This window comes from Teleopsis dalmanni, chromosome 1, assembly GCF_002237135.1.
Source record: "Teleopsis dalmanni isolate 2A chromosome 1, ASM223713v2, whole genome shotgun sequence".
NCBI lineage: Eukaryota > Metazoa > Arthropoda > Insecta > Diptera > Diopsidae > Teleopsis > Teleopsis dalmanni.
Window position 1 is genome coordinate 202,310,636 of NC_051846.1, and position 27,991 is coordinate 202,338,626.

Genomic DNA, 27,991 nt, shown 5'->3' on the forward strand with positions numbered 1-27,991 from the left:
TAAAAAAACTAAAATAACGCTATAGCGTAAAAGGTTAAACAGACGTTAACCGAGCTCGATTGATAAAATATTTTACGCGAAATACGTCATTGGAACAACGACGTCTACGCTTCGGACTGGTTTGGTTTTGATCATCTATTCATACCGATCATTATTATTTCTCTGCACACGTGTTAATATCGCCGCCAAAATAGCTCCCAAAAATTCTTATCAGCACCGAATGCATTTACCTAGCGGTACTGCAGTCACTGCAGCCTATAGTGGTTCAACAGTCCACAATCTAATTGGTCCGCCTAGTGCCACAACAATGGTAACATCTTCCACATCGCCCGCCGACTGGACTTCACCGCAGCTCTACAAGTGTGAGGCGATGCCCGCAAGTAATGCTAGCATTGGCAGTAGTTCACCCACCGGCGGTGCCAGCAACGGTACCGCAAATAGTGCTAATAGCGGTAATAACAATAGCAGTTGTAGTAATAATAATAGTGCAATACATCAGGGTCTATGGTGGACCGAGCATTCAGTGTTGCAAGCACAACAGGAATTTCCAAATGAATTGGGTAAGTTTTCAAAAATGTTAGATGGTATCTTAAAAGTGGGTTATATAAAAGATGTGCTATATAGCATCTATACATATATGATATCAAATATAAATATGGATTTAAAGTATGGCTTGATTTCAAATTAGCTGATATGGAAGAAGTGTTATAGAACTACAATTCTAGATATAGTATTTATGGTTCAATCTCAAATTAGCTGCTATGAAAGATTTTTATAGAATTAAAATTATAGAAATTTGTATCCGTATATTTATATATATTCAACCATATTATCTATGGTTTTTTTTTTCAAATAAGCTGATATGGAAGATGTGTTATAGAAACAAAATTCTAGATATTGTAGCAATGGTTTATTTTCAAATTAAGTGATATAGAAGATTTGCAATAGAATTAAAATGATAAATGTATAGATAAATCTATTGTTTAGTTTCATATACTTATATAGGGAATCAAGCGGGAAGGATTTATATGAATTTCGAATTTATGTTGCTATAAAATTATTGCAATATATTACTTCCAATAATAATAGCCTATGCCACACTTAAGTAAAATTGAGGATTAAAAATGAACGGAATTAGCTATTTAATGAATGTATAGTGTCTGTGATAGTTTAGTGAAATAAATCAACGAATAGAAAAAACACCTATGAATACGTCTAAACTTTAGGTTAAGCTTTGACTAATTTCTATCGGTATACGAATTTTTTAATCTATTCTACATAAAGGGTCCGTTTAGAGATAAGTCAAACTTGAACTTTAGATTGAGTTTTGGGTAGTTTTTGTACCAGTTTTCACTACTACATTTGGTGTATTGAAACTTTACCCATGCTTCGATGCTATTGAAAAGATGATAAAACCAAAAATTGCAAAATATTTTTCTTTTGTCATTTTATAATATTTTCTATTAATCATTTATTTGCAGAGGAATTTTTTCTTAATGCTAGAACGAAAGATTAAACACCGAAAATGTAAAATTTGTATGTAATTTGTAAACACCAAAATAAATGTTAAATCACTTGTCAATATGTTTTTTTTGCACACACACCCACACGCAACTAAGCTGGGTTCACGTATACGAATTTTCAACCTGCAGAATTAATCAAATGTAGCAAGCATCAAAAATTAGTGCATCAAAATTAATTCTTAAAAATTAACATTTTTCTACTTTTTACAATAAAAAATTCTAAAGACGTGTAGGAAACTCTTTTTTAAAATTAAATAAAAATTTTTTTTTTGAATGTTGATTGGATTTCTTAAAGAGTAAATAAATAAGTATAGTGACAACTATAGTATATGTTTTTTTTTCAACCTTAAGCTTGAAGTTTATAATTAAGTTAACAAGTGTTCGAAAAAACGACGGCCTTCAAATAGTCATGAACAAATACAAGTACGAGTGTTCATTGACTTCCGTTATGCAGAAGTAGACACTCCTAAGCTAGCATTGTCTAATGTAATACCGCATGATCACTATGAGATCTCTCATCAAATCACAGCCCTTATTTTTGTCGTTCTTGTTGTATTATATCATGTCAATGATAGCCCCGCGCAAATAGCAAAGAGCAGCCGCAATAGTATCCAAAGCTCCACAAATATCAATTAGCTCAACTTTTGCGAATGTCTCTATGGCTGCCTCAAAATTATTGTATGTTCTGAATGTAAAACACATTCAGTTAATGAAAGTGGTTGTTATCTACATCTGGGCGTTAATCCAATTTTGAGCCATCATTGAACCAGCTAATTAATTTCACAAATTGTAGTTTTCTTGACAATACCACATAGAAAACATAAGTGATATGTTAATGGTTATATCAGGCCTGTAGCCAGAATCAAAAATAAGGGAAGGATGCTCTCAGATAATTTTAATAATTAGTTGTTAGATAGTGTCTAAGTGGCGGTATAGATGAAATTTGCCTACAAAAAAAAAATACCTATAAGTACTACAAGGATGTAAAACTCTTTAGAGGCTAGTCAAATTTTAACTTTTGGTTGAATTTTGACTATTTTCGGGCGGTACATGAATCCATTACTTCATTTTTATATAATAAATCTCTTCGGTACGTGTGCCTACAACTTGTGCTTGTGGTAACCCTATTGAGAATAGTCTTCAATTTCTTATGTATTTCTTCAAATCGTCTATTTTACATAATAAACTTTTTATTTTATGTCCGTTATGATTAATCTTGTTTTTGTAATATTAAATTTATAGATATTCTAAATTCAACTTAACTTCAGAGCAAGACGTTTTTTTCAAAAATTAATAATTAATTTCACCGACGGCTTAATTTTTCTGTGATGATTTTGGAAGACTATATAGACTTTATTTTGTTGTAAACTGAATTCTTTTATTTAACCGCTTTAAATCTTTTAAACTCACCTCCTCATTTGGTGAGAATTTTTACTGTTTAAGCCAAGTACTCTGAGAAATTATGCAGTGAGGATAATTGTTTAATAAAAAAGAATATCAATATATCCAGTCTTGTTACATAATATTGACCCATTATCATTATTTGTGTTCTGTTTTAAGATAGTCAACATACGTTTTCAACAAAAAAATATTTACAATTATTTTTCCGACTGACAGCATTTAGTGAAATTGCTGTAACAAGTCCTTTAGAATGTTATTGAATTTTTGTTTCAAAGTCGAAAAACACGGTACGCAACGCACGTATAGTTTTTATATGTCTAAGTCCTTATCATAAGACTCTAATAGACCCTTCAAAATATTTCAGGGGTTGCATTTTTGATCCAAAGACAGTAAATTGGACACCCAATGCTCATAGAGTTCTTACATATTTTTATCTTCATAACATCTTATAGCTATAACCGACCCTTTTTAATGTGTTCACGAGTGCATTTTTGATCCAAAGATAGAAAGTACGGTAGGTAATGCTTGTAGTGTTTCATAGCGATCGTAGATAATACTTGTAGAATAGCACGCAGTTTTACTAAGGTCTTCATATGGCCCTATGACGATACTTGTTATAAAACCACAGATTAGACATCAGGCAGATTAGTTGACTAAAGAAATTTTGAATAGATATATGTATTTTATTTTGAATCAGAAAAACCACTATATCGTTTTTATAACATTGGCTGTCTCTTTAATCACATGTTGGACTTGTCAAATAGGCTTAAAAAAAGAAAACTACTGGAAAGTGTCATTGCAATATTTCTCTAGTCCTTTTCTAAGTCAATAATTTAATAATAATCATTAAAAGGAGCTTATATCTATTTAACCTAATGGAAATATTCAAGATTATTTATTACTAGATACGTTTAATAAATAATCATTGCTAATCAGCGCTACATAATACTAGTATGTTGTTCCAAAAAGCCTATAATTAATCTATCAGTAGATAGTATTAATCAAAGAGCACACAATATATATAGTTTGATTTCAATAGATATTTAATATATTGTATTATGATACGTTGGTAGTTAAACAAATAAAATGAGGAAAATCTGCTAGTAGTTCGCAAACAGATCTTCCAGTTTATTTACGATATTCATACACAATGTTTTCTGAATGTGGGTAGATAAATGTATGAAAATGATTATAATAAATTAAAAGTAATAATTAATTAATCTCCACCTCATCAAGCTTGCACCACCCACTGACACTTTTTTCAGTCTCTTCATAAGCAGTAGAGTTTTCTTTGTATTGTTGCTATTGGTAAGACCTGTTCAGTTAGACACTATGGAGTAGGACTGTTATGATACTACACAAAAGCTTTAAGGCCTGCTAGTTAACTTCACGAACTTTGAATAGACATATGTATTGTAGTTTTTTAAATATGTAATTTAATAATTAATATCTAAACTTTAAAAATAATTTTATATTATTCTGAAACTAAAGTCAAACAGTTCAGATTTCATACAGAAAAAAAGACATAGTACGTGCAACTTTCTTAAAGCATGCCAAAATCACAGTGAAGCCCTTATAAGTCTTCCCAAAAAAATGTAATTTAATTCGGTGTTAATGCCCAAATATTTTTATTGATATTGATATATAATCTTCTTGTTTTATTAATGAAAAAAGTGTTATATTTCGAAAACACATATTGTGTTACATGATATATATTGGATTCCTTTACGTTATTAAAGATTATGGAACCATGTTCTCATTAAGATTACATGATCTCTTTGAAAGGAGCTACTTTTTAGACTTTCTTGACTTGTGTCTTGTTTTTGTCTAAATGAAAGTAATTTATAATATAACATTTCTTTAGTAATTGATATTTTTTCTTCTATACTAATATCAAGATACTTTTCCAATAACTTTTTATTAATAAAAATTCAATAAACTGTAAAAAGTTGGCCTGCAGTTAACTTTGGCACGTAGTCCTTCAGTGATTTTTAACTCCAATACAACAAATGCTCATAATTATTTTTATGATTTATGAATAATTAATTTCATTAATCTGATAAATTAATAATGAACTTGGCAGATTTTCCCAATTCACAAAGTCATTAGCGACGTCATCGCCACAGTCAATGATTCATCAATTAACAACGAAATAAAAAAAAAAATTTACCCGTTTTTATAATATTTGTTTTATTTAAATTATATATGCAAATTTAACTTTTAATCATTTTAATTAATTATGATTTAATTGAGTAAATTATTAATTACATGACTTTTGCTATTACAGTGCCCACGAGCAATCCATACATCCTGTGTTCAGCGCTACCCTCGCACTGGCGTTCGAATAAAACGCTACCCTTGGCCTTCAAAGTGGTTGCACTGGTGGATGTGGGCGATGGGACAATTGTAACAATACGTGCTGGAAATGATGAAAATTACTGCGCTGAACTGAGAAATTGCACAGCAGTGATGAAGAATCATGTAGCCAAATTCAATGATCTCCGTTTTGTTGGACGCAGCGGCAGAGGTGAGTAAATAAAATTTTAAATAAGTGTACATAATTTTGGCAATTTCCGCGCATAATCCTCAAGGCAATAAAACACTTAAAATATCAATAATAATTACTTCACCCAAAGAAAAGTACCTTCCACATCCCACAACATAAAAAAATAATTCGAACCCGGCAAACCCAACAAACACCTTAAAATTGGTCAATTTAAGTTCAGGCACAGAAGTCGTCACATTATGTCCATATGCCTTTGGGTCAACATGCAATTGCACTGGCAAATTGTTATGCTCATTTCTTCGTCCTTATTATGTTGCAGTTCAACGCTTCCAAATTTTCAACCAACTACAAAAACAACAACCCCAGCAACCAGGCAAGTGAGCTGATCGTGCAGGCAGCCAACTGACATTCCGGCAAACGTCAGGCATGCATCAAGTACTGCAACTTTGTTGCTCCTTTCTTGGTCTGCTCTGGTCCGATGAATTCCTCTAGAACTTTTTTTGGCACGCAACATCATTTTTGCCATCAATAATCGATTTTAAAGTGCACACTTGTGTGACCCAACATGCCATGATCATTTGATGGTTATTATGTGCAACAGACACTGCAAAGTGCTTATCCTTGTATGACTTCATGAACATGGGAAGACACTTGCCTTACACAAACATTTGTAATTAGACTTCTATAGCACATTATTTAGGAATAAAAATTAATTATTTGAGCTTATGTCCCATCATAGAACAGTTGGTCCAATTGTAATGAGAATTCAGAGAAGTCCGTCTTTAGCCTGCATTTATACATAATTCATTTTAAGGATACCAGAACAATGTTATCACTATACACTTGATCTATATAAAAACTAGAAAAATGAATATTTGGACAATGATATCTGTTGTATATTTTATTTATATTAAAATTAAAGAATTTAATTAAAATTAATTAAGCATCTATTCTTTTGTATTTAATACGAGTAATAATTTTGAACGAGGTCATTTGTCGATAACGAAAACACACATATGTTAAGCATTATAATTATTATTATTATATGTTGGTATTATGATTTATAGATTGATTGTTGCTGTTGATATACTTTAAGTGCTTCTCTAATTCCAACATCTTCTATAACATTCGCTGTAGTATAAAATCTACAGAGATTTTCTTTTTTCGATATGAGATGCCCATCGTTTATGTATCAATGTTGGGCAAACTCCTAGCACTTATTTTTAAATCCCATTATTTTTCCCACAAAACTAAAAGTTTCATTAAAATGTTTCAAGTTTTGTAAGATGTTTGTTTAACCTACAGTAACCTCTCACAATTTCTCTTATGATTCTAAAGTTAAATTCATTTAATTGCATACAATCATTAAACCATTTTAAGTGGAAAATACCTATAAGCGATTTCGATTGTAATAGCATCTGTAGGTTATACCAGTACAGCGTTCTTTGTGTCTTCCCTACTTTCTGAATAGATGAAAACATATTAGCTCTTTCCAAACCGCAGAATGGTTCCGGACCTACAACCAGCGAGGCTGCTCCATTCTTCGCAAATTTATCTGCAACTTCGTAGCCAAAAGTTTTAGTGTGTGCTGGAACTTATAGGATTTATATCTGAATATTTGGGCTAAGGGTATTCAGCTTTTTGAGAAACTCCATCACCAGCGTCTTGATGTCACCACTTGAAAATTGGATGCCTTTATTGCTGCCTGACTAGCAGTTGGAATAATTAGTCTATGGCACATTACATGGCATATAGTCTATGGTATATAGTAAGTTTCTGCATGAAAGATAATCGTGTTTTTACCTAGCGCTTCCGAGGATAGCAACCCCGCCCGCCCATAAACACCATCTGTGATTCCTTCTTTAGTGTCGAATCGTATACATAGAACATGTTTATCTTATGGGTTTTTAGATTTGCTATACATCATATATATATATATGTATGTATCTGGTTATTTTTGAATACTTTTTACATTTAATCTGTTGGTTCTACTTATTTGATTTTTAACTTATCCAAATAAAACTATTTTTAATTGGAATTTGATGAGGTTGCATATCTACCATATTATTGTTATAAATAAATAATTCATTTTCAATATTTGTCCTCAATGATGCGATTATTCTAATTTGTTTAACTTATCTCGTTTTAGTTAATAATTGTGAGATATATAATATAAATGTTTGCTTAATATGAGTAATCGTTTCGTATCTGGTTAACAAATCAGTATGCACTAAGTGCTAAATAAGCGATTAAACAAATTGAATAGATACGTTCATTTTATTACACTTGTATTTGTGTGTCTATATATGTATATAGTACTATATACATAATAATTTGCTATTAAAAGCTATTAATAGAAGATAGATAGAAGACAAATGCGAATAGTAAAATGTGTAGTTCAGTCAGTAGTTGTGATTGAGTCAATTACTTTTCTTCTACATTATTCTTTTTTAAGAATCTTGGTTGGGTCCAATATCTCCCTCTAAAGAACAATTTATGTTGTGCCAAAACTTCAATGTGGTTTTTGAACCACAAGTTTTTCAACTACAATATAAGTAAATAATAAAATAAAGTAGAAGCTCTCAATTATCGTAAATATCATGAAATCAATAAATAGCAATTAAAAATACACAATCTACAAAAAGTACAATATCAATGAAGGCAGACATAATTATTATGTATAAATTTTATTTAATATAACAATGGCTTACACAAACACACACACAACACTTACATTAAATAGAAGGAGAACAGTATAAAAAAAGAAATCATAGCGATTGCTGGACTTCATGCGGCGATTTGTGATTAGATGTCAGTTGATGGACAGTAATGGAGCTGACGGCGGCGAAAAACGCGATTTGTATTCGCCCATGTATTTTTCCATTTTGTCATTTCATTCGACATTTTTAATTTAATTCATTTTTTTTTCCTTTTGCCTTTTTTAATCAGAATCGCTGGCAATTACGTCCATTTTGAAAATCATTTCTCTGCCCGCTGATTATGACCGTTTAAATGTCATATTTTGCATTCACTGAAATGACACTTAATCAAGCGTAGAAATGTAATTGCTTTTGCTGTAAATACATTTTAATATTTTTGATATTTGCCTATTTTATTCTTTAGCCTAAAGGCTTATACGCTTTAGAGAAAAAAAATCATATAATTTTACATAAAATTATTAACTGCACTTGACGTTTTGGACTTGATTTTATTAAATGAGTATAATTTAAAAAAAGCAATACTTTATATTTTTCTTTATTAAAAATCTACATATAAGCAGTTAAAATAAATTATATATTTGATTTTTTGTCACAAAACCGTTATAAGTTTATGTTTTAAAATAGGAATTATTATAAAAATATAAAAAAAAGTAAAATTATTTACGAATAATTAAATATAAGAAATAATTCCAAGACCACTGATGATGGGTATTTGCGATACTTGAAAAAACTGCATGGTCAGCTGTATGGTTAATTAAAATAATATAAAAGCAATTTTTGTTGCTGTAGTTCACTACCTTTTGAAACCTCTCCAAAAATAAATAATTTCATTAAGAATTAGCTTGTTGAACGTAATAAATAAAATAATTAGACCATATTTAATTGCTAAATAAATCATTAATATTTTATATAAGAGTATTTTTATATGATAATTTAAATCATTATTATTTACTCTTGATCAGTTATAATTATTGTTATCAGAGTAAACGCAGGTTCACCTCGGACAATCTCGCTAAGAAGAAGAACACTGTTTATCCGCACTTTGATTAAAATCAAAAATTTATATGAGTGTAAGCACCGGTGCATTTTGGACAATCTATGGTATAAGGAGAATAATTTTAATCTGTATTTCAAAATCTATACTAATGCGACCACATTTCTGGTACTTTATTCAAATGAAAACCGCATACTTTGATAAAATAAGAGTACCCAATGTATTTAAACAGATTTATATCAACTACTTATGATTATCTAAATTTAACCTATTAGTAGAAAATATGTCTCTTATCTATTATCCTTTGTCTTCTTAAAATACTAAGTATTTTTAAAATTCTAACACTAATTAATAACCAAAAATATGAATATTTAAATACTACTACATTTCTAACTTAAGACTTCAAAGGTCATTCTACACATTTTCACTTAGTTTGACTTCTTACAGTTAAAACTCATCCATAATACCTAAAATCCATACAAAAGGGTTCACTGCTCATCAAAGTCAACCAAACTATCAAAAAAAAAAATTTTTTTTTTGCTAGATTAATGGTACTAATTTGTTCAATGCAGAACGGCACACAAATGAGAAGAGTGAATGAATGACACGCGTCATCAATAATAAGCGCCTTTCAACTACAACAACAAAAACAAAGAAACAAATATCATAATCATAATAATAATGGATATGATAATGAAATACACACACAACCTTAACACACACACGGCATCTATTTTTGATAATCAGTCATCCTTGTTGCGCTGATGTTCGAGTATCGCCACTGATTTATCTCTCTTTTGTTTTTGTTTTTTTGCTCCACTTCAACTTATTCTCAAGCTCACGCACACAATAGCTCGGCTAAGGTCCGCATGACTAATTTAGATTTTTAACTTTAAAGTTTATTCCATATCGAACGTACGGTGCGAGTGAATGAAGCCTTTACGTTGAAGTACCAAAACTCATATATCTAAAATTTCTAAAAAAAATATATTTTTGTGTTTTGAACAAAAAACATTTTGACAAAAAAATGGGTTTAAGAAATTAAAGAAAACAATTGACTTGCTCCAGTTTTTTCGGGCTTTCTTATGAAAAATAACTTAATTTTCTTACATTTTACGGTAACTTTAAAATATCCATTTGTTGCCATTGTTTTCCAAAAAAGCACTAATATATGCCAACATGATTAATTTCACTTAATTTAATTAATTGAACTTTCAAACGCAAATGTGGATGTCTTCTTCTTCATTTTGTGCTGTTAAAATAGATTTCTGACGTCTCTTTTAAGTTTCACCGCCTGCTCATGTTTCCTATTAATTTCGGTACTTCATAATTTGTAACTCATTTGAAAAATTCAACTACTACCATATAAGCCATAAGCCATTTGCTGATTGTAGGAGCAGACAAATTAAAATTAATAATTTATTTTCAATAATAATAAATTAATTTTCCTTTAGTCTTGAGTGTATTTTACGGCCTGAATATGGCCCTACATACTACTATAATATGTAGTAGATTGAGAATAATGTATATCACTGCAATCACCCTAAAGTAAACTATCACACTAACACCCCCGCGGAAAAGGAGTTAGAATGTTCCCAAGGTAAGGTATGCCAATCGTAATAGGCAGCTAAAATCCAGTAGGCTGCATTCAATACTGTTTATGTTATATATGATAGTTAATGAGTTTTACTTACCGCAGACGACCAAAGGTGTGAGACAATTTCGGATGTCGTAACCTATCAAGATTGACCCATTTAATAGGAGTATCGTGATGGCTATGGTTTAAATCTACATTAGAACGGATAGAATGATTGTATTCATTTACTTTTATTTAACGTGGAATTGCATTTTACAATCGTATGTTGTATCCTAAAGAACAGCAGAGGTGTTATATGCTTTATACTCCCTTTCAAGTAGGAAACTACATACATACGTATGGCTTCAATTGATATCGACGGAATGCCTTAGAATTCAAATGGGGGTGTTTGTCGTTGAAATATATTGATACTTGTGTTAAGAGCGAAGTTAGATAGATAAGAACTAGAAGGTTTGGAGAGACTCAATCCTACCCGAATGAAACTACGAGTAGTACTCAAGATTACTATGCAGAGCCAGCGCATTTCAATACTACTTTATGGTCGACAAAATGATGGTGGCTGTCGATGATGTCTTTGTAGCTTTTTTCAAGAATTCACTACAGTGTGAATTTCTGGTATACACCTAAAAACCATAAATGTAATTAATACAATATAATTTGTTCATATTCTAATTTATTATAATTATTATAATATATCCTCGCCAGATCACTAAATGGTGGTTTATTCACCATTTACATTCAGTCTACATTCTGAGTCGTAAATGATCCTGACTAAGAGTGAAAGCAAAAGAGAAATAGTGTGGATAGGTAAGGGACGAGAAATTGAAGTTCTTATGATTTTTGAAGCAAGAAAGTGAGTAGTAGATTCTCTTGATGAATATCTAAAGTAAAATTATTATATTGATTGAAGTATGCCATATCAAGATAGAGTAAGTAATCGTCCTTGCATGTTTCTCTGGAAGGGTTAGAGATGAACGGGTTATAATAGTGTTTGCCGTCTATGCTTATATGTAATTATTTATTGTATAAATTCCTGAATTCTGTAGTATATGAGTATTTTTAGAGAAATATCTGGCTTTTTTAAATAATTATAAATAAGTAACATAATCACATTTGTTGCAAATTTGGAGAAAGGATTATATAGTCAGCATTTTCGTTAGTTTTAGATTAATTTTATGCTAATAAATTATTACAATTTCAACAATCGATTTGTAGATATAGTCTTTTCTATTAAAAACCTATGAAATAACATCACTTACATGTATGAATTATATGGTATAATTAATAATTTCAAGCTTAATTAAATCAAAAATACAGTAGCAAGAAAATCATAGATTTTAAGTTTCTTTAAATAATTGTATAGTTAGACCAAATAAATAAATTCCATACTCTACTCCTTTATTATTTTTATTATTCTTATGTTACATACACACATGCACACATATACTCAATTTATGAAGAATAAAACCCACACTACATGTCAAGCATAATTTTTCTACAGTGAATTAATTTTGTTGCTTTCTATGTATTGTGTCTTTAAAATAGTTTCATCCTCGTTCGTTTCATTCATAGCTGCTTAAATATTTGCAAATTTGTTGTTGTTTTTGCTGTTGTTTTTGTTATCGTTCCAGAGCATATGCCGTTCGTTGTGTGTATATTTGTGTTTATATTCGCTCAGTACCTGTGCCTGTGCCTGCGGCTGAGGTTTTGTGGTTAGTTGGTCTATGGCTTTACATTTTTTGTGGGTGTTTAAACTTTTGTTGTTATTGCATTTTGTTGGTTGGCATCAAACAAACCATACGAAACCAAAAAACCCAACCCCAAAAATTTTAATTCACTCGTTTTATAGGCACAAACAAACAAACAAGCAAACAAACTTTTGGTCATCAACATTTAAACGAAGCTACCGCGCAAAAGTGGGCTTGGCCAAATATACTTTGTCTGTTTATTGATGCTACCCACTACCACAAAGTGGAAGGCAGATATTTATGTATAAACATAGCGGTACATATAAGTGTATATATATGTATATGTATACCGGTGTAGAAAGGTGTATGCAAGTATAGCAATGACTGTTAGCTGCTATAACGATTGCCGTCGTTTAAAAAGTGATAAAGTGCAAAGGTGGACTCGTCAATTGTTTGTAAATTTGGTCCAGTAAATTTGAATTGTTTTTTTCTTCTCATATTTATTTATTTATTTATATTTTTTAATTTTTATTAAATGGACTTGAGTTTTATTGTTGTTGTGGGTTAATTTGTCTCGTTTGTTTATGCTCGTAAACGGTTTTGCGGTTTTATTATTTGTAAATAGTAGTAAAAATATTTTAACCGAAACAGTAAATAATTCATAGTCCTTATGGGCAATAACAATAAAGTAGCAGAGTGACAATGGCAGTTTTAGTTGAAGAAGAGTTTATTATTTTTTTTTTTTATTTAACAAAAAAACTTTTTTTAAGGATTTAAGTCATAAAAGTTTAAATCTCTTCCTCCATTGACCCACTAAAGCAATGTGAAGTTCATAAATATTATATTTAGCAATATTTTGTAGGTTTTCAATTATCCTGCTGTCACTGACAACACTATTACTCGGCAAATCCTTAGAGTTATGGTGCAACAAAATTGATTTTAACACTTAACTGCCAAAAAACGAGCAGAAGCGCAAAAGACCGTCTTCAACGAAGACCGCCAACAGTTCTGGCGCGTGTAATGATCACTTTAAATTAATTCGTGTGCCACTAAAATATTTTGGAAAATTTAAAATTAAAGCAAAAATTAAAAAAAATATATTTTTTAAAAAATCATAACACTTGTTTCTCTCTCGTTCCTTGCCTCAGTTCAATATTAACGCGTATAGATCAAACTTAGCCGCTGCGCTGACAAGTTGCCTTATTGCCATATTGCCTAAAATTTATGTCAACATTTTTTTTACACTTCAAACTCATAAAAAAGTCGTAACTTTCATATTTTTAATGACTAATTTTTATTTTCTTTTTTCTTCTCTTCTACAGGCAAAAGTTTTACTCTAACAATCACCGTTGCAACAAGTCCGCCACAGGTGGCTACCTATGCCAAAGCCATCAAAGTCACCGTTGATGGACCGAGGGAGCCACGTTCTAAGACAAGTAAGTTGATCGCTATTAAAAAGCGTTCTGCTACGGTTTCGGGTACAGGTAATTTTACACATAACACATCCTTACGCCGTAAATCCAGTTTAGCTTTTGGTGATACACAATGTTCTGAACTATCTTCATCGGCATCACCATCTTCGCAGCCTGCACTGTCCTATACTTCAACATATGATAGTTATAATTCCACCACAACTATTAGTGAGGACGATGGTAAACAGTTTAGTGAAGATTCAGGCAGGGTTAGCAGTTCCTACAACATTAGTGACACTATTAATGGTGAGACCTCTAAGCAAATTTGTTGCGAACACATCCTAAAAACGCTAATCATCAATACCACCAATAACGTCGACTGTAGATATTTTCATACTCATTATAAAATAAATTTAATTTACTTAGAAATAATTTTTAAATACAACAAACGTGAAGAATAGTATTTTTAAAATGAACAGTTTAGTATTTAACAATATTGGAGGATCTTGAACAGTGGCTGTTAACATTTTTTAATGAACTTAATCATTTTTCTCCTTTATAATTTGGATTTAATAAGTATTAGTAAAAAAACCGTTGAGAAGATCGGCAGCTGATCAGAACAATTATAGTGACCCATATCAACATCTAATTAATAACGACTTTAATTTCCTCCCAAGTGCTATACCCACATTATGTCTATAGAACCTTATAAATTTCCTAAACATCGCATAGTTATCATCATCATAATAATATTATAAGACTAGATCCCTCAAAAAAAATAAAAGTATAGATAAACATTATTTTAATACATAAGGACTCATCAAGAAATCTTTCTATTCAACAGTTTGATTTGTTTTCATACAATTTTTAATACATTAACAGACATTATCAACGTTCCAGAATACCAGATTCTCTTGTTAAAAGTGTAGATAATGCTCTGGGACAATTTAGTTAAAATAAAACCAGCATTTTCCTAAACATACACATACTAACTTTTTTGCATTAATGATTTTTAACGCTGCGTTTAAATCAAAGAAAGTAAATAGTACCCTGACTAAAGGATCTATTTGTTTTCTCAGTCCATCTTTAAGAAAGAATTTACTATACCATAATAAGAATAGTAATTTACTAAAATTTTAAAGAAAAGTATTCTATACCATGATCATTTTACATCAAATTAATTGCATACCAAAATCGTAATCACCTATCGATCCCGTAGGCCTAAGAATTCGAAATAAAATTAAACTGTTGACGCTTTAGAAATTGTTTTCTAAAGCAATACTAAAGAGTACTTCCTCCATAAAATACTAAGCTCCATTTATCGGTTTTAGAGAAAATCTCACCATTTTATTTTTTGTGTATTTCTATATACACAAACCATACTATACGTATAAACCATATTGGCAGTTACTTCGGTGCTATGTTATTTCGAAATCTACAGAAATCATCATCGGACTAATGGAGTTCATAAATTTATTTAAGTATTTTTAATACCGTAATTGCAAGGTGCCATCATGATTGTACACACTTTATGTCAGTAGTCTGTTAATAAAATATATTAAAGGTCCTTGCTTTTTAGGCTAATTTTAAAATACAAGACTGACTTAATGATCAATGATGCCTTCAGATCAATTACGTCAAGTTTTTATGATACTGAGAATGATTCCATTTAAGAACATAACATGTTCATATACAGTTATCGTAAAGTGTTGATTTTATTAATAAACTTCAATAATAAGTTGCTATATTGTATTATGCTATAAATGATTAAAATTGTCTATCATCCAAAATAACATATGTCAAAAATCAAATCATGAAATTTTGACAGTTAAAGCTGTTAATATTTTGAGTTCTGGAGGGTCATTTTGATAACCCTTCATTTTATTTGCCATACAACTGCTTCATAATAGCTCTAATGTCAAAGGGTTAACATAATTCTTCCTACTCCATCTAATTTTTGGAATTTTATATCAAAATTAGTTTTTATAACGTACTAAAGGAAAAACTGAATAAAAGTTATTATATTTAATCTGTTGTCCAGCAAGGATGTGGATTATCAAAAAGGATTAAAGAAACTGGATTTTTTCAACTTATTCTATTATTATAATGCTTTTTATATTGTTTTAGTAAAAAAATGTTTTAGCTACTTTTTAACTTTGAGATAAAGTTATTTCTAACGTATTGATAATAGTAAAGTCGAACGATAAACCTTTTCTATATCCTTACGACTTCAAAATAAATCTTTATTTCAACACTATAATACATTGATATATACTAATATATTGACTATATTGATATACTAATTTTTCAACAGACTGGTAGCCTAGGCAACCTCTTAATATTATGGACACCTTATATTATGGACACCTAGAAAAAGGTCTGGGCATCCGATTGATACGAAATCGAACATGCTTTCAAGAAATATGATATAAAAAATTATATTAAATTTCGAGCCCCTTATATAAATATTGCTTTAAATTTAAATTTAAAATTATTAAACTTAGAATGATTTTAATGACTTACAAAGGTTTTATAGTCTTAATATAAAACTCCTATGAAACGAAAACTAAATCCTAATACCACAAGTAACGCCTTATTAAATACGACAATGTCCTTAAAATTTATTTGCACTAATTTTTTAATTATTCATTAAACAAAAAAAAAATAATAATAGAAAATAGTTCAGCAAAAACGGCACTTAAAAATAATCGCATTTACACTTAAAATTACAAAAAACCAAAGAAAAGATACTTTCCAATATCCTGCTGTGTTCCCATTGCGGCTCATTGTTACTCTGTCCGATTGTTTGGAAACATTTGGCTTAAAGGTAAAAGAATACCGTAAAACATGTGGTTGGATGGTCGGTCACACTTGCGATTTTTTCACCTACATAAACCGAAGACATGGAATGAAAACCGCACAAACCGAGTAGGCATAATTACTATTTACGCAACATTATTAAATAATAATAATGAACAAAAATAAAAAAATATATAACTAAAAATATCTCAAGTATAAAAAAAGGAAAAGTTAATCCCTCAAACAGAAGACGCAAGGATATACGTCAAAATATTATTAGATTGACTTGATAATGAGGCAAGCAATTGGTTACCCTCTCTTTGAAATTGCCTCAATATTTTCTTTCACTATCTAAAGTGTATATATATACATATATATGTAATAAAGAAATGATGTAGTTTTTCTAGACATATTTTTACATATATACAAACATGTTGGGTTAGTATGTCAGTAAAGGACAGGAGTGAGTTCATAACTACTTTTGCAGTTAATCAGAAACCAATAAAGAATGCATTACCTCCTTCTTCTGTTGCTACTACACATTTTAAAAATGTAAACTTGCGGTTTTCTGGAAAAATTAAAAATAAAAAACTAACTTACGTACATTCATACATACATAAACTCATACATACATACATTGCATTTTTATGTCTTCGACTAGCTGGCTTACCTTGAAATTATGTTAATTTCACTGCAATCATTACAGCTGCATTAACTGTTTTTATATATAAAAAAAAAGAAAAAAGAAATATATATATGAAAAGTATCTTATAAATACACAAAATGGCGTATAACACTTTTTGAAACATTTCAAAGATACCGTTAACTCATTTATATCACAAATTGCTTGACTTTTTAAAGTACAACAATACTCAACTTAAGTAATTTTATTAAATTTTATTTATTACTATTTTTAGGTCCTCCCGGCACTCATCAATTTCGAGGTTTGAGCTTAGGCTTTCCAAATAATTTTCGTGAATTCGATCCATTACGCACACCAAAGGCTCCGACAGCTTCCAGTACGAGGTTATCGCAATTAAGCAGCAATCACTCATCGTCGAATAGTACAATAAATGCTGATTACCAAGACTATAAACCAAATGCACCGCAGATACAAGGTAAATTACTTCACTAAATCGTCCAACACACTACAAAACTAGATCGTCTTCAATTATTCTTCCACGTTTCTTCTCTATTCTCTGTAGGCTTTCTGCTCATTAAAAGTTTAATAACTTCTTTTTTGTTAATAAAGTTGTTAACATTTAAATGGGAGTATTGTATTCGATTATAGTCATTTATTGTTTCAATCGAGAATTTCTATAAGTCGAAATTAGTAGTTACTCCTTCTATGAAATGAAGTCATTTGTACCGGCACACGCTACTTTTTTTTAATGGTTTTTTACTATTATTGTGGTACATTTTTTATATATAATTCTTTTTTAAAAAAGTAAAAAGAATAATAACTTTTAAAGAAATACAACAAGTAGAAAGAAGTAGAAAAATATTTCAATTGAAGGAGGGAGGATGTCAAGGAAAAAGAAATATATGTTTCCTTTATGTAAACTTGAGGTGTAATTATTTAAATTTAAATTTGAATTTTACTAAACTTACAGTTTACTTTCCTAACTGGTCATAACAAACCGCTGATGGGACTCTGTTACCACAAAACTTCTCTCAAGCCAATCTTCTTTCATATTTATACTTTCCAGTTCTTATATCAAAAGTAGTTAGTGCATCCTAAATTTGATCAGTCCATTATTTCTTACTTTTTCGAAAAAGAAATAGCAGAGCATTTACCATTTAGTATACCAGCTCTCAATATTGCTTTAACTTACTGCCTCAAAACTGAATAATCATTGAAAGGTTACACAGCTGTTCATTAATCGACTAATTTAAACCATTTACTGGCCTATTGTCGTATGGTTTATCTTCCTTATATCTATTTTGAAAAAATACATTATTCTTTAAAAAATTTTGTCAGAATTCAATATTCGACTGTCGTCTATCGTCAACGTACTTAACATAGGTCATTTGCTTGCCTATTGTGACATCATTTATCTACCTTATTCCTTTTTTTTTCAAAATCACTTTAACTGTTTAAAAAATGTTTTGATATGGTTACAGTAGAATTCTTTTACTTATTTCTTATTTCCAAAATACATCAACCCATTACACTTTAATAAATAGTGTCAAAATTCTTTATATTAGCTATTAGTGAGCTATTAGTAACCCACTTAGGTCATTTACTATACCATTTTGATACCATTCGCAATAAAACTTTCTTGCCTACTCCCTATTTAAACATCTTAATGTTGTCAAAATTTATTCTAGTTCTATTAACTATCACCACTCCACTTAAGTCGTTTATTGGGACATTTTGATACTGTTTATAGTAGAGCTGTCTTCTTAATGCCTTACTTCCTGACCTCTTTAAAGAATGTTGTCAAAATTTACAGTAGATCTTCTTTTCTTATTCCTTATTTTAATAACCGCCAAATTCTTTAAAAAAATGGCTAAACTCATCACGTAACTATCATCTAACCATTTAAGCCATTAAATTGGTCATTGGGATATTATTTCCCATTTTGAAAACCTCTCTAATTTTTTAATGAATATTGTTAACTTTCCGATTTTCGAGACTATAACATATAGTCTTGATACATGTATGTGTGTAGTACCGCAAGAATATAATTTTATGCGCATATCAATACGCGCAGTATCTTGTTTTGATAATATTTTTATTGTTTTTTTTTAGTCAACTTTAGTTAGTTAGTTAGTTATGGTGAAGGTAGGGACACTAAGAAAGCCGTTTTGAGTCCACAAATCCTCTTAATAATGGGTTGTAAAGAGAAAATCTAGCTAGAAACCAGCCAGAGGTATTTTTAAAGACTAGAATCTGGCCATTACCAATGCTAGAGATGTTCTGGTGTCCTTGTTTTGAGAAATTCAAATGTGGGAGTTCCGCAAGATTATGTTTTTCTAGTGACAGAAATGAGTGCAGAATTATATTCGAATTTTTTATGTTTATTGATAGCAGTCGTTTAATTTCTCCTTCTTACCATCGCAGGTCCTATAAAAGTCTAGACCTAAAAATTTACACTTTTGATAGAGATATTGCTTAAAAAGAGTCCCATTGTAACTCCTATCAGTCTAGAGACGGAAGTCCTATATCTACAGTATAAATAGTATCAGTGCCATTCATGAGTTATGGATCAGATCTATCTAACGTTCTTCCAGATTGCTTTTTTTTCCTATCTCGTTGACTTAATTTTTTAGTTAATAACTCAATTTTTCACTTATGAGCAGCTTTCAAATCATTTTAGTTATGCTACTCATGGATTAATGAATGGTTAACTAATACAGGTAGAAAATAAACAAGATTAATTTATTTGATAGTATTGTAAACAGCGTGTCTTAGTTATAAATTTCAAATTACTTAATAAATTAACACTTTAAATTAAACTGCCCACAAAATATTTGAAGCATTATTAATATATATATATATTAATAAATAATTAAAGATTATCAAAAACCAAAAAAAAAGAAAAAAACACCGTGACAAATGAAAATAATTAACTGACTTGATTGCAATGATTCACACGCATTTTAAAAGAAATTTAAATTTAATTTAAATAAAAATTATAAACAATAAACTATTTATGTTAATTAACACATCAAATACAAACAATATTCGAAAATATATTTTAAATCTTATCAAAATCTTACACACTAAATGACGAAAAATTATTGCTTGAAGCTTGCATGTGTGAACACATAGTCGCCAAATATGCTAATAAAATGACACATCTTTACGAATTATTAACGAAAAAGTATAAATCCGTATTTTTAATACTATTTGAGCGACCGGAAATGCCAGTGGCATCTGAAACTGTAGCGTTTATTCACTCGTAGCTGCGCTAATGAAGTGGCGCTTAAAGCAGCTCAGCAAACGCCTCAAAAGTTTCGGACAAGTTCAGCTTAAAAGCCGGCAAATTTCTCGGAAATTTGATCAAAATATTTTTTGATTCAAAATATTGGTCAGAAAATTATCTTACCAAATTTGGTTAACAACATTTTATCTAGTAGAAATAGCTTAGCCATTAATATTTTTGCTAGTTTTTTTTCTGGAAAAACTTCTAAAATAACTTAAAATTAAAATTGTTTAATCTTATTTGCATAATTAATCATAAACTAGTATTTTAAAAGATTGATTGAGCTTTAAGTCTATTCTTTGATTTATAAATTTCTTCTCTAATAAATTTGACTTTAAATGATTTTCATGATTTTCAGATCCTTATTCTACAGAACGATTCCCAAATAAAATTTTGATACCTTTCTAAAGGTCAATCAATTTTGAAAAGTTCTAAGCTAAACTTAAAATCGAGCCAATATAGGAATAGTGTTCCGAAGTTTTAGTTTTTCCTTACACAGAGAGATACTTCTGAATTTATTCTCAATACTTTAATTTTAAATGTTGTGGTTTTTGGCTATGAAATGTATTTATTTTCAAAGATATGGACATAAACTAGTTTTCATTATTTTGTATAGACTCAATAGTAATAAAAAAATAAATAAAAAATAAAAAAATTTTAGTAATTCCCCTACTAATACTTCCTACTTCTTTCCCCTAATACAAAGTTAACTAACTAAGATCTTCTTATATGTATGATATGAAAGGACTCGGACCATAACAGCCCATCATACTACTTCATGAATTTCAGTCCATACAAAGACCACATAGAATTATAGAGTTCAAGGTCTTATAGGTTTAGCTAAAAAACTGAGCAACTAAGTAACATGCTAAGTATAATAAACATACTATGAAAAATTTTTAACCCACAGGGTCTTTTAAAACATAGGATGTAAAAGGATTGGATCATATGGATCACACTATATGACTATACAATACATATACAATTCCATAACATAGATTATCCAATACTTTTCAGGGAACACAGTATCTTGAAATTTGAATCTGAAAGACAGCACACTTTTGATTTAGTTACCTTATTATTTGCCAAAGTTCTAAAAGGCTTAGATATTTTACAAAGGTCTTCTATATTTTAAGCTAAATTAGTTATTCATTAAGTTGTTCATAAAATTATCAATTTTGTTTTTAATTCAGTCTATTTATCACAAGAAAAATTATCTATCAAAATCGCTTTCTATCAATACGCGCAATATCTTGTTTTGATGATGTGTTTTTAAGCCGCTTTGAATCCACACATCCTTATAATAATTGGTAGTAAAGAGAAGATCAAGCTAGAAACCAGCCAAAGGCATTTATAAAGGAATCTGGTCAATGCTAATGCTGGAGTTATCACCGAGTGTGTTGAAGAAAGGGGCCCCCAGAAACTTAAGCTTAGTTCTAGCCAACCCTGGACATAGGCATAGCTGGTGTTATGATGTTGTTTCTTTGAGAGCTGATAGACACGCATTCCCACAGGGCAAGCCTAGCTCCATGCCATTCTATGGTCCACTACCCTGTTGACTGTAGAGTTTTCTGAAATGTGAAATGTTCATTACGTTGTTCTTAAATTATTTAAATTAATTTTTTTGTAATTATAATATGACAATTTAATTTATATTTTGTAATATATAGCTATTTTAGAAAATTTACTTTTGTTATGACTATAAAAAACTATGATTGATATTTTGAAAGGTTTCTGATCAAAAAATATTATAACAAAATGCCTAACTTAATTAGTGTAATTATCAGTATAATAAAATACTGCTCCCGAAAACCTGAAGAATATTTTTTCATATATTTCTACCGTTAATAATCGATTTTGTGATGTCAATCACTACAAAGTCCTCAATGAAGTGGATTTCTTTCTTCCATGATCCCAAAGGTTTTTATGTAGTGACAGAAGCAACTCATAATTATGAGAAAGAGTCAATAAAATATACATTTTAATTCATTTAGTTTGAATTTCTGGAAAAAGATCCTCATATCTGCGATCAAGAGAAAAAAACTTTATTAAAATTAAAATTGCACTACATTTTTATTTATTTTTTAGTTGAAATGCGTAAAGCCGCAAATCAATCCGAATGCGGTTTTACAGATGTTGGATTTCATAAACCCGTACTTCATAAACCCGTACTGAATTAAGTAAACATTGAAGTACCGCTACTTGCAACAACAATTACGAGTAGGAAAAAGAAATCTAATTAATTAAAGCCAAGATACTTTGCAAATGCTGAGCTCAGATACTCACGCACTAACAGTAAAATTAAAACTAAACCGAAACCGAAACCAAAGGTTTTAATAAAAAATGACAGACACGCACTTCGAATCCGTTTTCGGACAAATCGACGAAAATTACGAATTGTGCAAAGTTGACAGCACATGCCCGAAAGTTAAGAAGCCCACAAATTACTCAGATCTGTAAGATATGAAAATGCTACTTCAGAGCCATTGTGTTAATCAAACGGAAGCAACACTTTCGAATACTATTTGCCATTAATTTTCATTTGTTTGCCAAATTTTCAGGCGATATTCGCATGATCTTCCAAATACAATTGCAAAAATACTAAGAGACAACACATACACACCGAGGTATGTGTACTACTGTGAGGGTATATCGAACTGTCCGAACCTTTGAAAATGAATCGCAAATGAAATCTTTTGGCCCATAAAACGAAATTTTGTGGTAAGCCTGTCGGTGTTGGATTAACCGCAGCAACTTCCGTTTCATAACTCTGAAAAGAACTTTCGGAGCTACATGGACGTGTTTGTATCTGTGTGTGCATTCAATCGCACTCATTTTGTATAGAAAATTGGAATTGATTTTTTTTTGTTTTTAATTTTGTAATCAGTTTCTATATTCTACATTTATGTTATAAAAGTATTTGCGTACTTAACGAAGTGAAAATTGAGTCTTCAACAGAATTTGCTTTAATGGAGCAAGTATGGCTGGATGAGACAACTTATATCTGTGCGAAGAGTTGAGAGTCAAAAAGGGCATGAAGTACTTCTACCTATGGTGTGAGAACACTACTTGGTACTGTAGGCAAATAACCTAAAGAAGTTATTGTGGTCAGTGAGAAGAATGCGCGAAGAAAATAAATATGAGATTGGAAATTTATTCAAAGGAACTAAGCGTAAATCGCAGATATCCGGTATACGTTTTGCATGCGATCACATGAACTGTAATAAAGATGAATATGCGTATTAGTGATTTTTATATTAAAAAACATTTGATGGGAAATTTTCCATAGTATATATTACTAATTTCCTGGCAATTGTGTTTATTTTAATAGGCCATGAAAAGTTATAGTCAAGCTTTTGAAAACTATATTCCAATTTAAGTCCGCCTACGTTTTCCTTGAGTTTGTTTTAAAAAGTGACTGTTAGCTGAAATGGTGCCTCAAGCCTTATCTAAACTTTAGTTTAAAGAATAATTTTAAGAAATTAAAAAGTTTTTAATTTGTTTTCTTATTAAATTAATATATACTTCAATATCTGTGAATATTGGTATCGACCTTAACTCTTTTTAAATTTTTTTTCTTTTGCAAGCACATAAGTATTTTTTTTTTTGCCGAGCTATAGATATTTTTTTTTACTTTACATTACTTCAAATAATATAAAAAGTAAATAAATAAAAACAATAATTTTATTTTTTAATTTCAAACAAATTGCATGTTTTATTATCTCAAATAATTATTTCGGTTTACGGTTTACTATACTATATCTTTTTTTCTTTGTATTAAACTACTTGGTAGAGCATAGACTAGTGCTTTCGTAACCAATATATTCCATTTTTCACTATATATTTTTGCTGGGGTTTTCTTTGGTGGACCAGTGTTTCCGTAACCAATCCCTTTGATTTTTCCTAATCTGATTTAACGAATCTTCAGTCACTCCCAAACGCTTCTTTTGCTAAGCTCGCCTATTATATCTTTGATATATTGCTTTGTAAAATTGCCATAGCGACACCCATCAATCAATACCCTTCTAAGTGTTTGCTTCCCAACTTGCATAGGGTGCACTCTTTATTTATGCTCTATTATCAAACTCGCTATTGTACCGGGTTTGGTGCCTGCATTTTTTGAAGAGGACTTCTCTCATGTGCCAAAAATCCATTTCACTTTGTTAAGATCGGCTATTATATCACCGATCCATCCCGAGTCACCGAGTCATTCCTTGTAACATAAGTTTTCGCCCCTTTCTTGGAGCGCATTATTTATATATGCCCTACCGGAATCGGTATCGGAATTTTTTGAATTGCTCTTTTCTGATATGCTAAAAGCTGACTGGCTTGATGTGCTTTAATCATATATGTCTTGCATCTATAGCATGTAATAGAACTGAGTGAATTAGAGGCTTGCAAATACATGTTGATTTTTAATTTCTTCACCGATTTTTTGAATTGAAAAGATTCATGTGCTTAATTACGATTCTAACCATAGTTTTTATGTACAAGTATTGCTGTAGTTATGTAGTCGGTTGAGCTCTATTTCATTCCCTGGTGTTTAAATTTTTATAAACTCATAAATATCTTGTTATCTATTAGAAACGGGATATTATAAGATTTAGTATTTGATCTTTAATATATAACTTATAAGTACTACTAATTGGCTATCATAAATCTATACAAATAAGTCCCCACGCAGCTTATCCTCTATCTCATATCAATAAAGACATTACCAATTCTGAATGTCTGCGAACAGCATGCTTCAATCACAACAATTCTTAATTAAGGACATCAAATGTTAACCATAATTAATTATGGTTTTGTACTTTAACATTTACGGCAAAGGATCTGTAATTACCTTGAAATAACCATAATCATGACTATCATTAACAGTAAGCGTTCCCTGAGAAAAATAAACTGAAAATTCAAGAAAATCCTTCGCAATTATCAAACGTCAATTTAAGGTTAAATTAATGACAAAAAGTAAAAAAAAAATTAACTGAACCTGCCAGGTTATATCCTGACAGTCAACCTTTCTGTTTTTCTCTTACAAAATTGAGTTTTTCTCCGTTTTGACCGGTGCAATTCGCTTTGTTCTTGTCTACACTCGCGGAACACCCAGACTTGAACGTAGAGAAATGCACCGCGGCGTGCGTAGTTGCAGTAAAAATAATCACCATGCCACCGCACTGCAAATTATACGGTCCTGACTGTTGCAACATTATAATTTATTTACTTTAGCAGTGGCGGTGGCCAAGTGGTGGCCAAGCGGCTTGCAACTGAAGTGCAGACCTGACTGACGACGGCTACTGGGCATGCACGACTTAAATGGTCGACAAAAGCCGCTATACACAGAAGGGTTAATTGTGTTGTTGGTTGTTGTTAGTGTTGTTAGTGTTGTTGCACATTTAGTTGCTGCAATTTTTCCTCTAATTGAAACATTTAAAATGTGATAAGTGTCAGTTTGGTAGTTGTTTTTCGCAGTGTATCTGCACTCACTGCCTTGCTTTGCCCATAAGTTTTTATTATTTCAAATTGCTGCAAATTGAGTTGTCAACAAATAATTGCAGCTAAATTAGTTTAAAGGATTTTTTAAATGTTTATAAATTGTTGTTTTCAAATTTAATTTAGAGTGAAGAAATTGTTTTGTATATCAAACTTAATGAAGTCACTGAAAATTTGATTAATTATTTACCTAATTTTGAGTTTATCAGCGTTTCTGTCAAGCACCTGCGAGATACTTTCTTAAGTTTTGATTAAAAGAATTTTTGTTTAATTAATTAAGAAATTTCTTGAGACGCTGATGGCGTACCAGAAAATATGTTTTGATGTGCTTTTGGCACAAAATAATTGTAGTCCTTGCATGAATGGAATTTCGCTTAACCCTTTTCTACATTGACAGACATGCCACCCCTTTCGCTTACACAATCTGTGGAATATCATTTATTGGCATATCGCAGCAGGACTTCATATACTCGCATTAGAGCTTCCAGCGTATCCACATGTGCTTATTTTCAGACTTTTGATATGAAATTATTTTTCAATTAGCTGGATTTTAGCAACAAATTGGGATGAGTTTGTCAACATATATTTTGTTTTAAATTTTTAATAACTTTTATGTTTCTGACATCAAATATTTCCCCAAAATTTTAAATGAGTATAAATTAATAAGCTTATACAATATAGAATACATTCATAATTAATGTTCAATTTAAAAAAAAACCCGAAAAAATTAAATAAACATTTTTTTATTTAACAGAAAACAATCTGATGGGCGCTGCTGATTGGACTGGTTATGGGCATGGCACAGCAACTTCATCAACCGCTTACTCTACTTATCACCACCAGCATCCACACCATCATCATCAACTACACGCTGGACTGCCTCCACCACCGACAGCACCCACAGCTGCCCCAGTATTCAATACACCTTCAGCACTTTCACACTACGGTAGCATGTCAAGTTATGATACTAACGCCGCTGCACTCGCCGACCACGCCAACATACACTTACCAACTGTGCTCACAGACATGCAACCGTTCTGTTCTTCCACAGACTACGCGCACACAGGCATAGCGCCGACAGTTGCTCCTAGTAGTGCAATAGTACCACACGCACCAGCACCACCAATCTGTAGTCCGACTTACGGCTCAAGTAAATCCGATATTGAAACACTAAATGCCGGCTATACATCGTACAATAATTGGTCCAATGGCTATAATAATTATCAATACGGTAGTTGTCCTGCACAGGCACACTATCCCTCACGTACAGGACCTGCAATGATGATTTGTCCGCAATTATATTCCGTCAACCAAAATCAAATACACCTACATTTACACGGTGGTGATAAACTGGAGTTGGGACTTGAGAATTCGCTTATGATCAGTTCACTAGGTGGCAGTCGGTCTGGTATCGAAATAGGTGTAGGCACCACTGATCATGAACAAAGCACACATTTGCAAGATAGCCAAAGTAGTGCTAGTGGTCTTACTGATCAGCAACAACATCATCATCATGTCAGTCAGCAACAGCAGCAGCATGAACTGCAAGCGCAACATCAGCATCAACACTTGGAAAGTCAACACCCAGAGGTCCCCGTTAGTGAGCAAATAACACATACACAACGTGATGAAGATGTTGGTGATATGGGCAATGTGTGGCGTCCATATGGGAATATGCTATAAATGACACCAACACCAACGTATGCTGGAGCACTAGGCGTTGGTGTTGGATATCAGCTGGGAACAGGAGTTGGATTAAAAAAGACTTATCTGCACATTGAACTGAATCGATATTAAAAACAAATTATTGTAGGGAAAGAATTTGTAAATTTAAGATTGAATTGAGAGATAATGAACTAACTTCCGATTAATTTTTAGATTATGTATATATAAATATTATTCTGTGTATATATATAACCTTCATATGAA

The 27,991-nt window shown here is 30.9% G+C and overlaps 1 protein-coding gene across 1 annotated transcript; it reads left to right on the forward strand.

Annotated features, from left to right (window-relative positions):
- Nucleotides 1-27,981, forward strand: LOC119671395 (protein lozenge). Its single transcript, XM_038082009.1, has 5 exons — nt 1-560; nt 5,212-5,451; nt 13,752-13,865; nt 17,558-17,758; nt 26,817-27,981. Exons 1-5 carry the CDS (start codon nt 221-223, stop codon nt 27,743-27,745), a joined length of 1,824 nt encoding a protein of 607 aa, XP_037937937.1. The 5' UTR covers nt 1-220; the 3' UTR covers nt 27,746-27,981.
- Nucleotides 27,982-27,991: the final 10 nt, after the last annotated feature.

Coding starts and splice junctions, on each gene's coding strand:
- LOC119671395 (XM_038082009.1), top strand. CDS start 221: ATGCATTTACCTAGCGGTACTGCAGTCACTGCAGCCTATAGTGGTTCA. Junction 561..5,211: donor GGAATTTCCAAATGAATTGG/GTAAGTTTTCAA, acceptor TTGCTATTACAG/TGCCCACGAGCAATCCATAC. Junction 17,759..26,816: donor AAATGCACCGCAGATACAAG/GTAAATTACTTC, acceptor TTTATTTAACAG/AAAACAATCTGATGGGCGCT.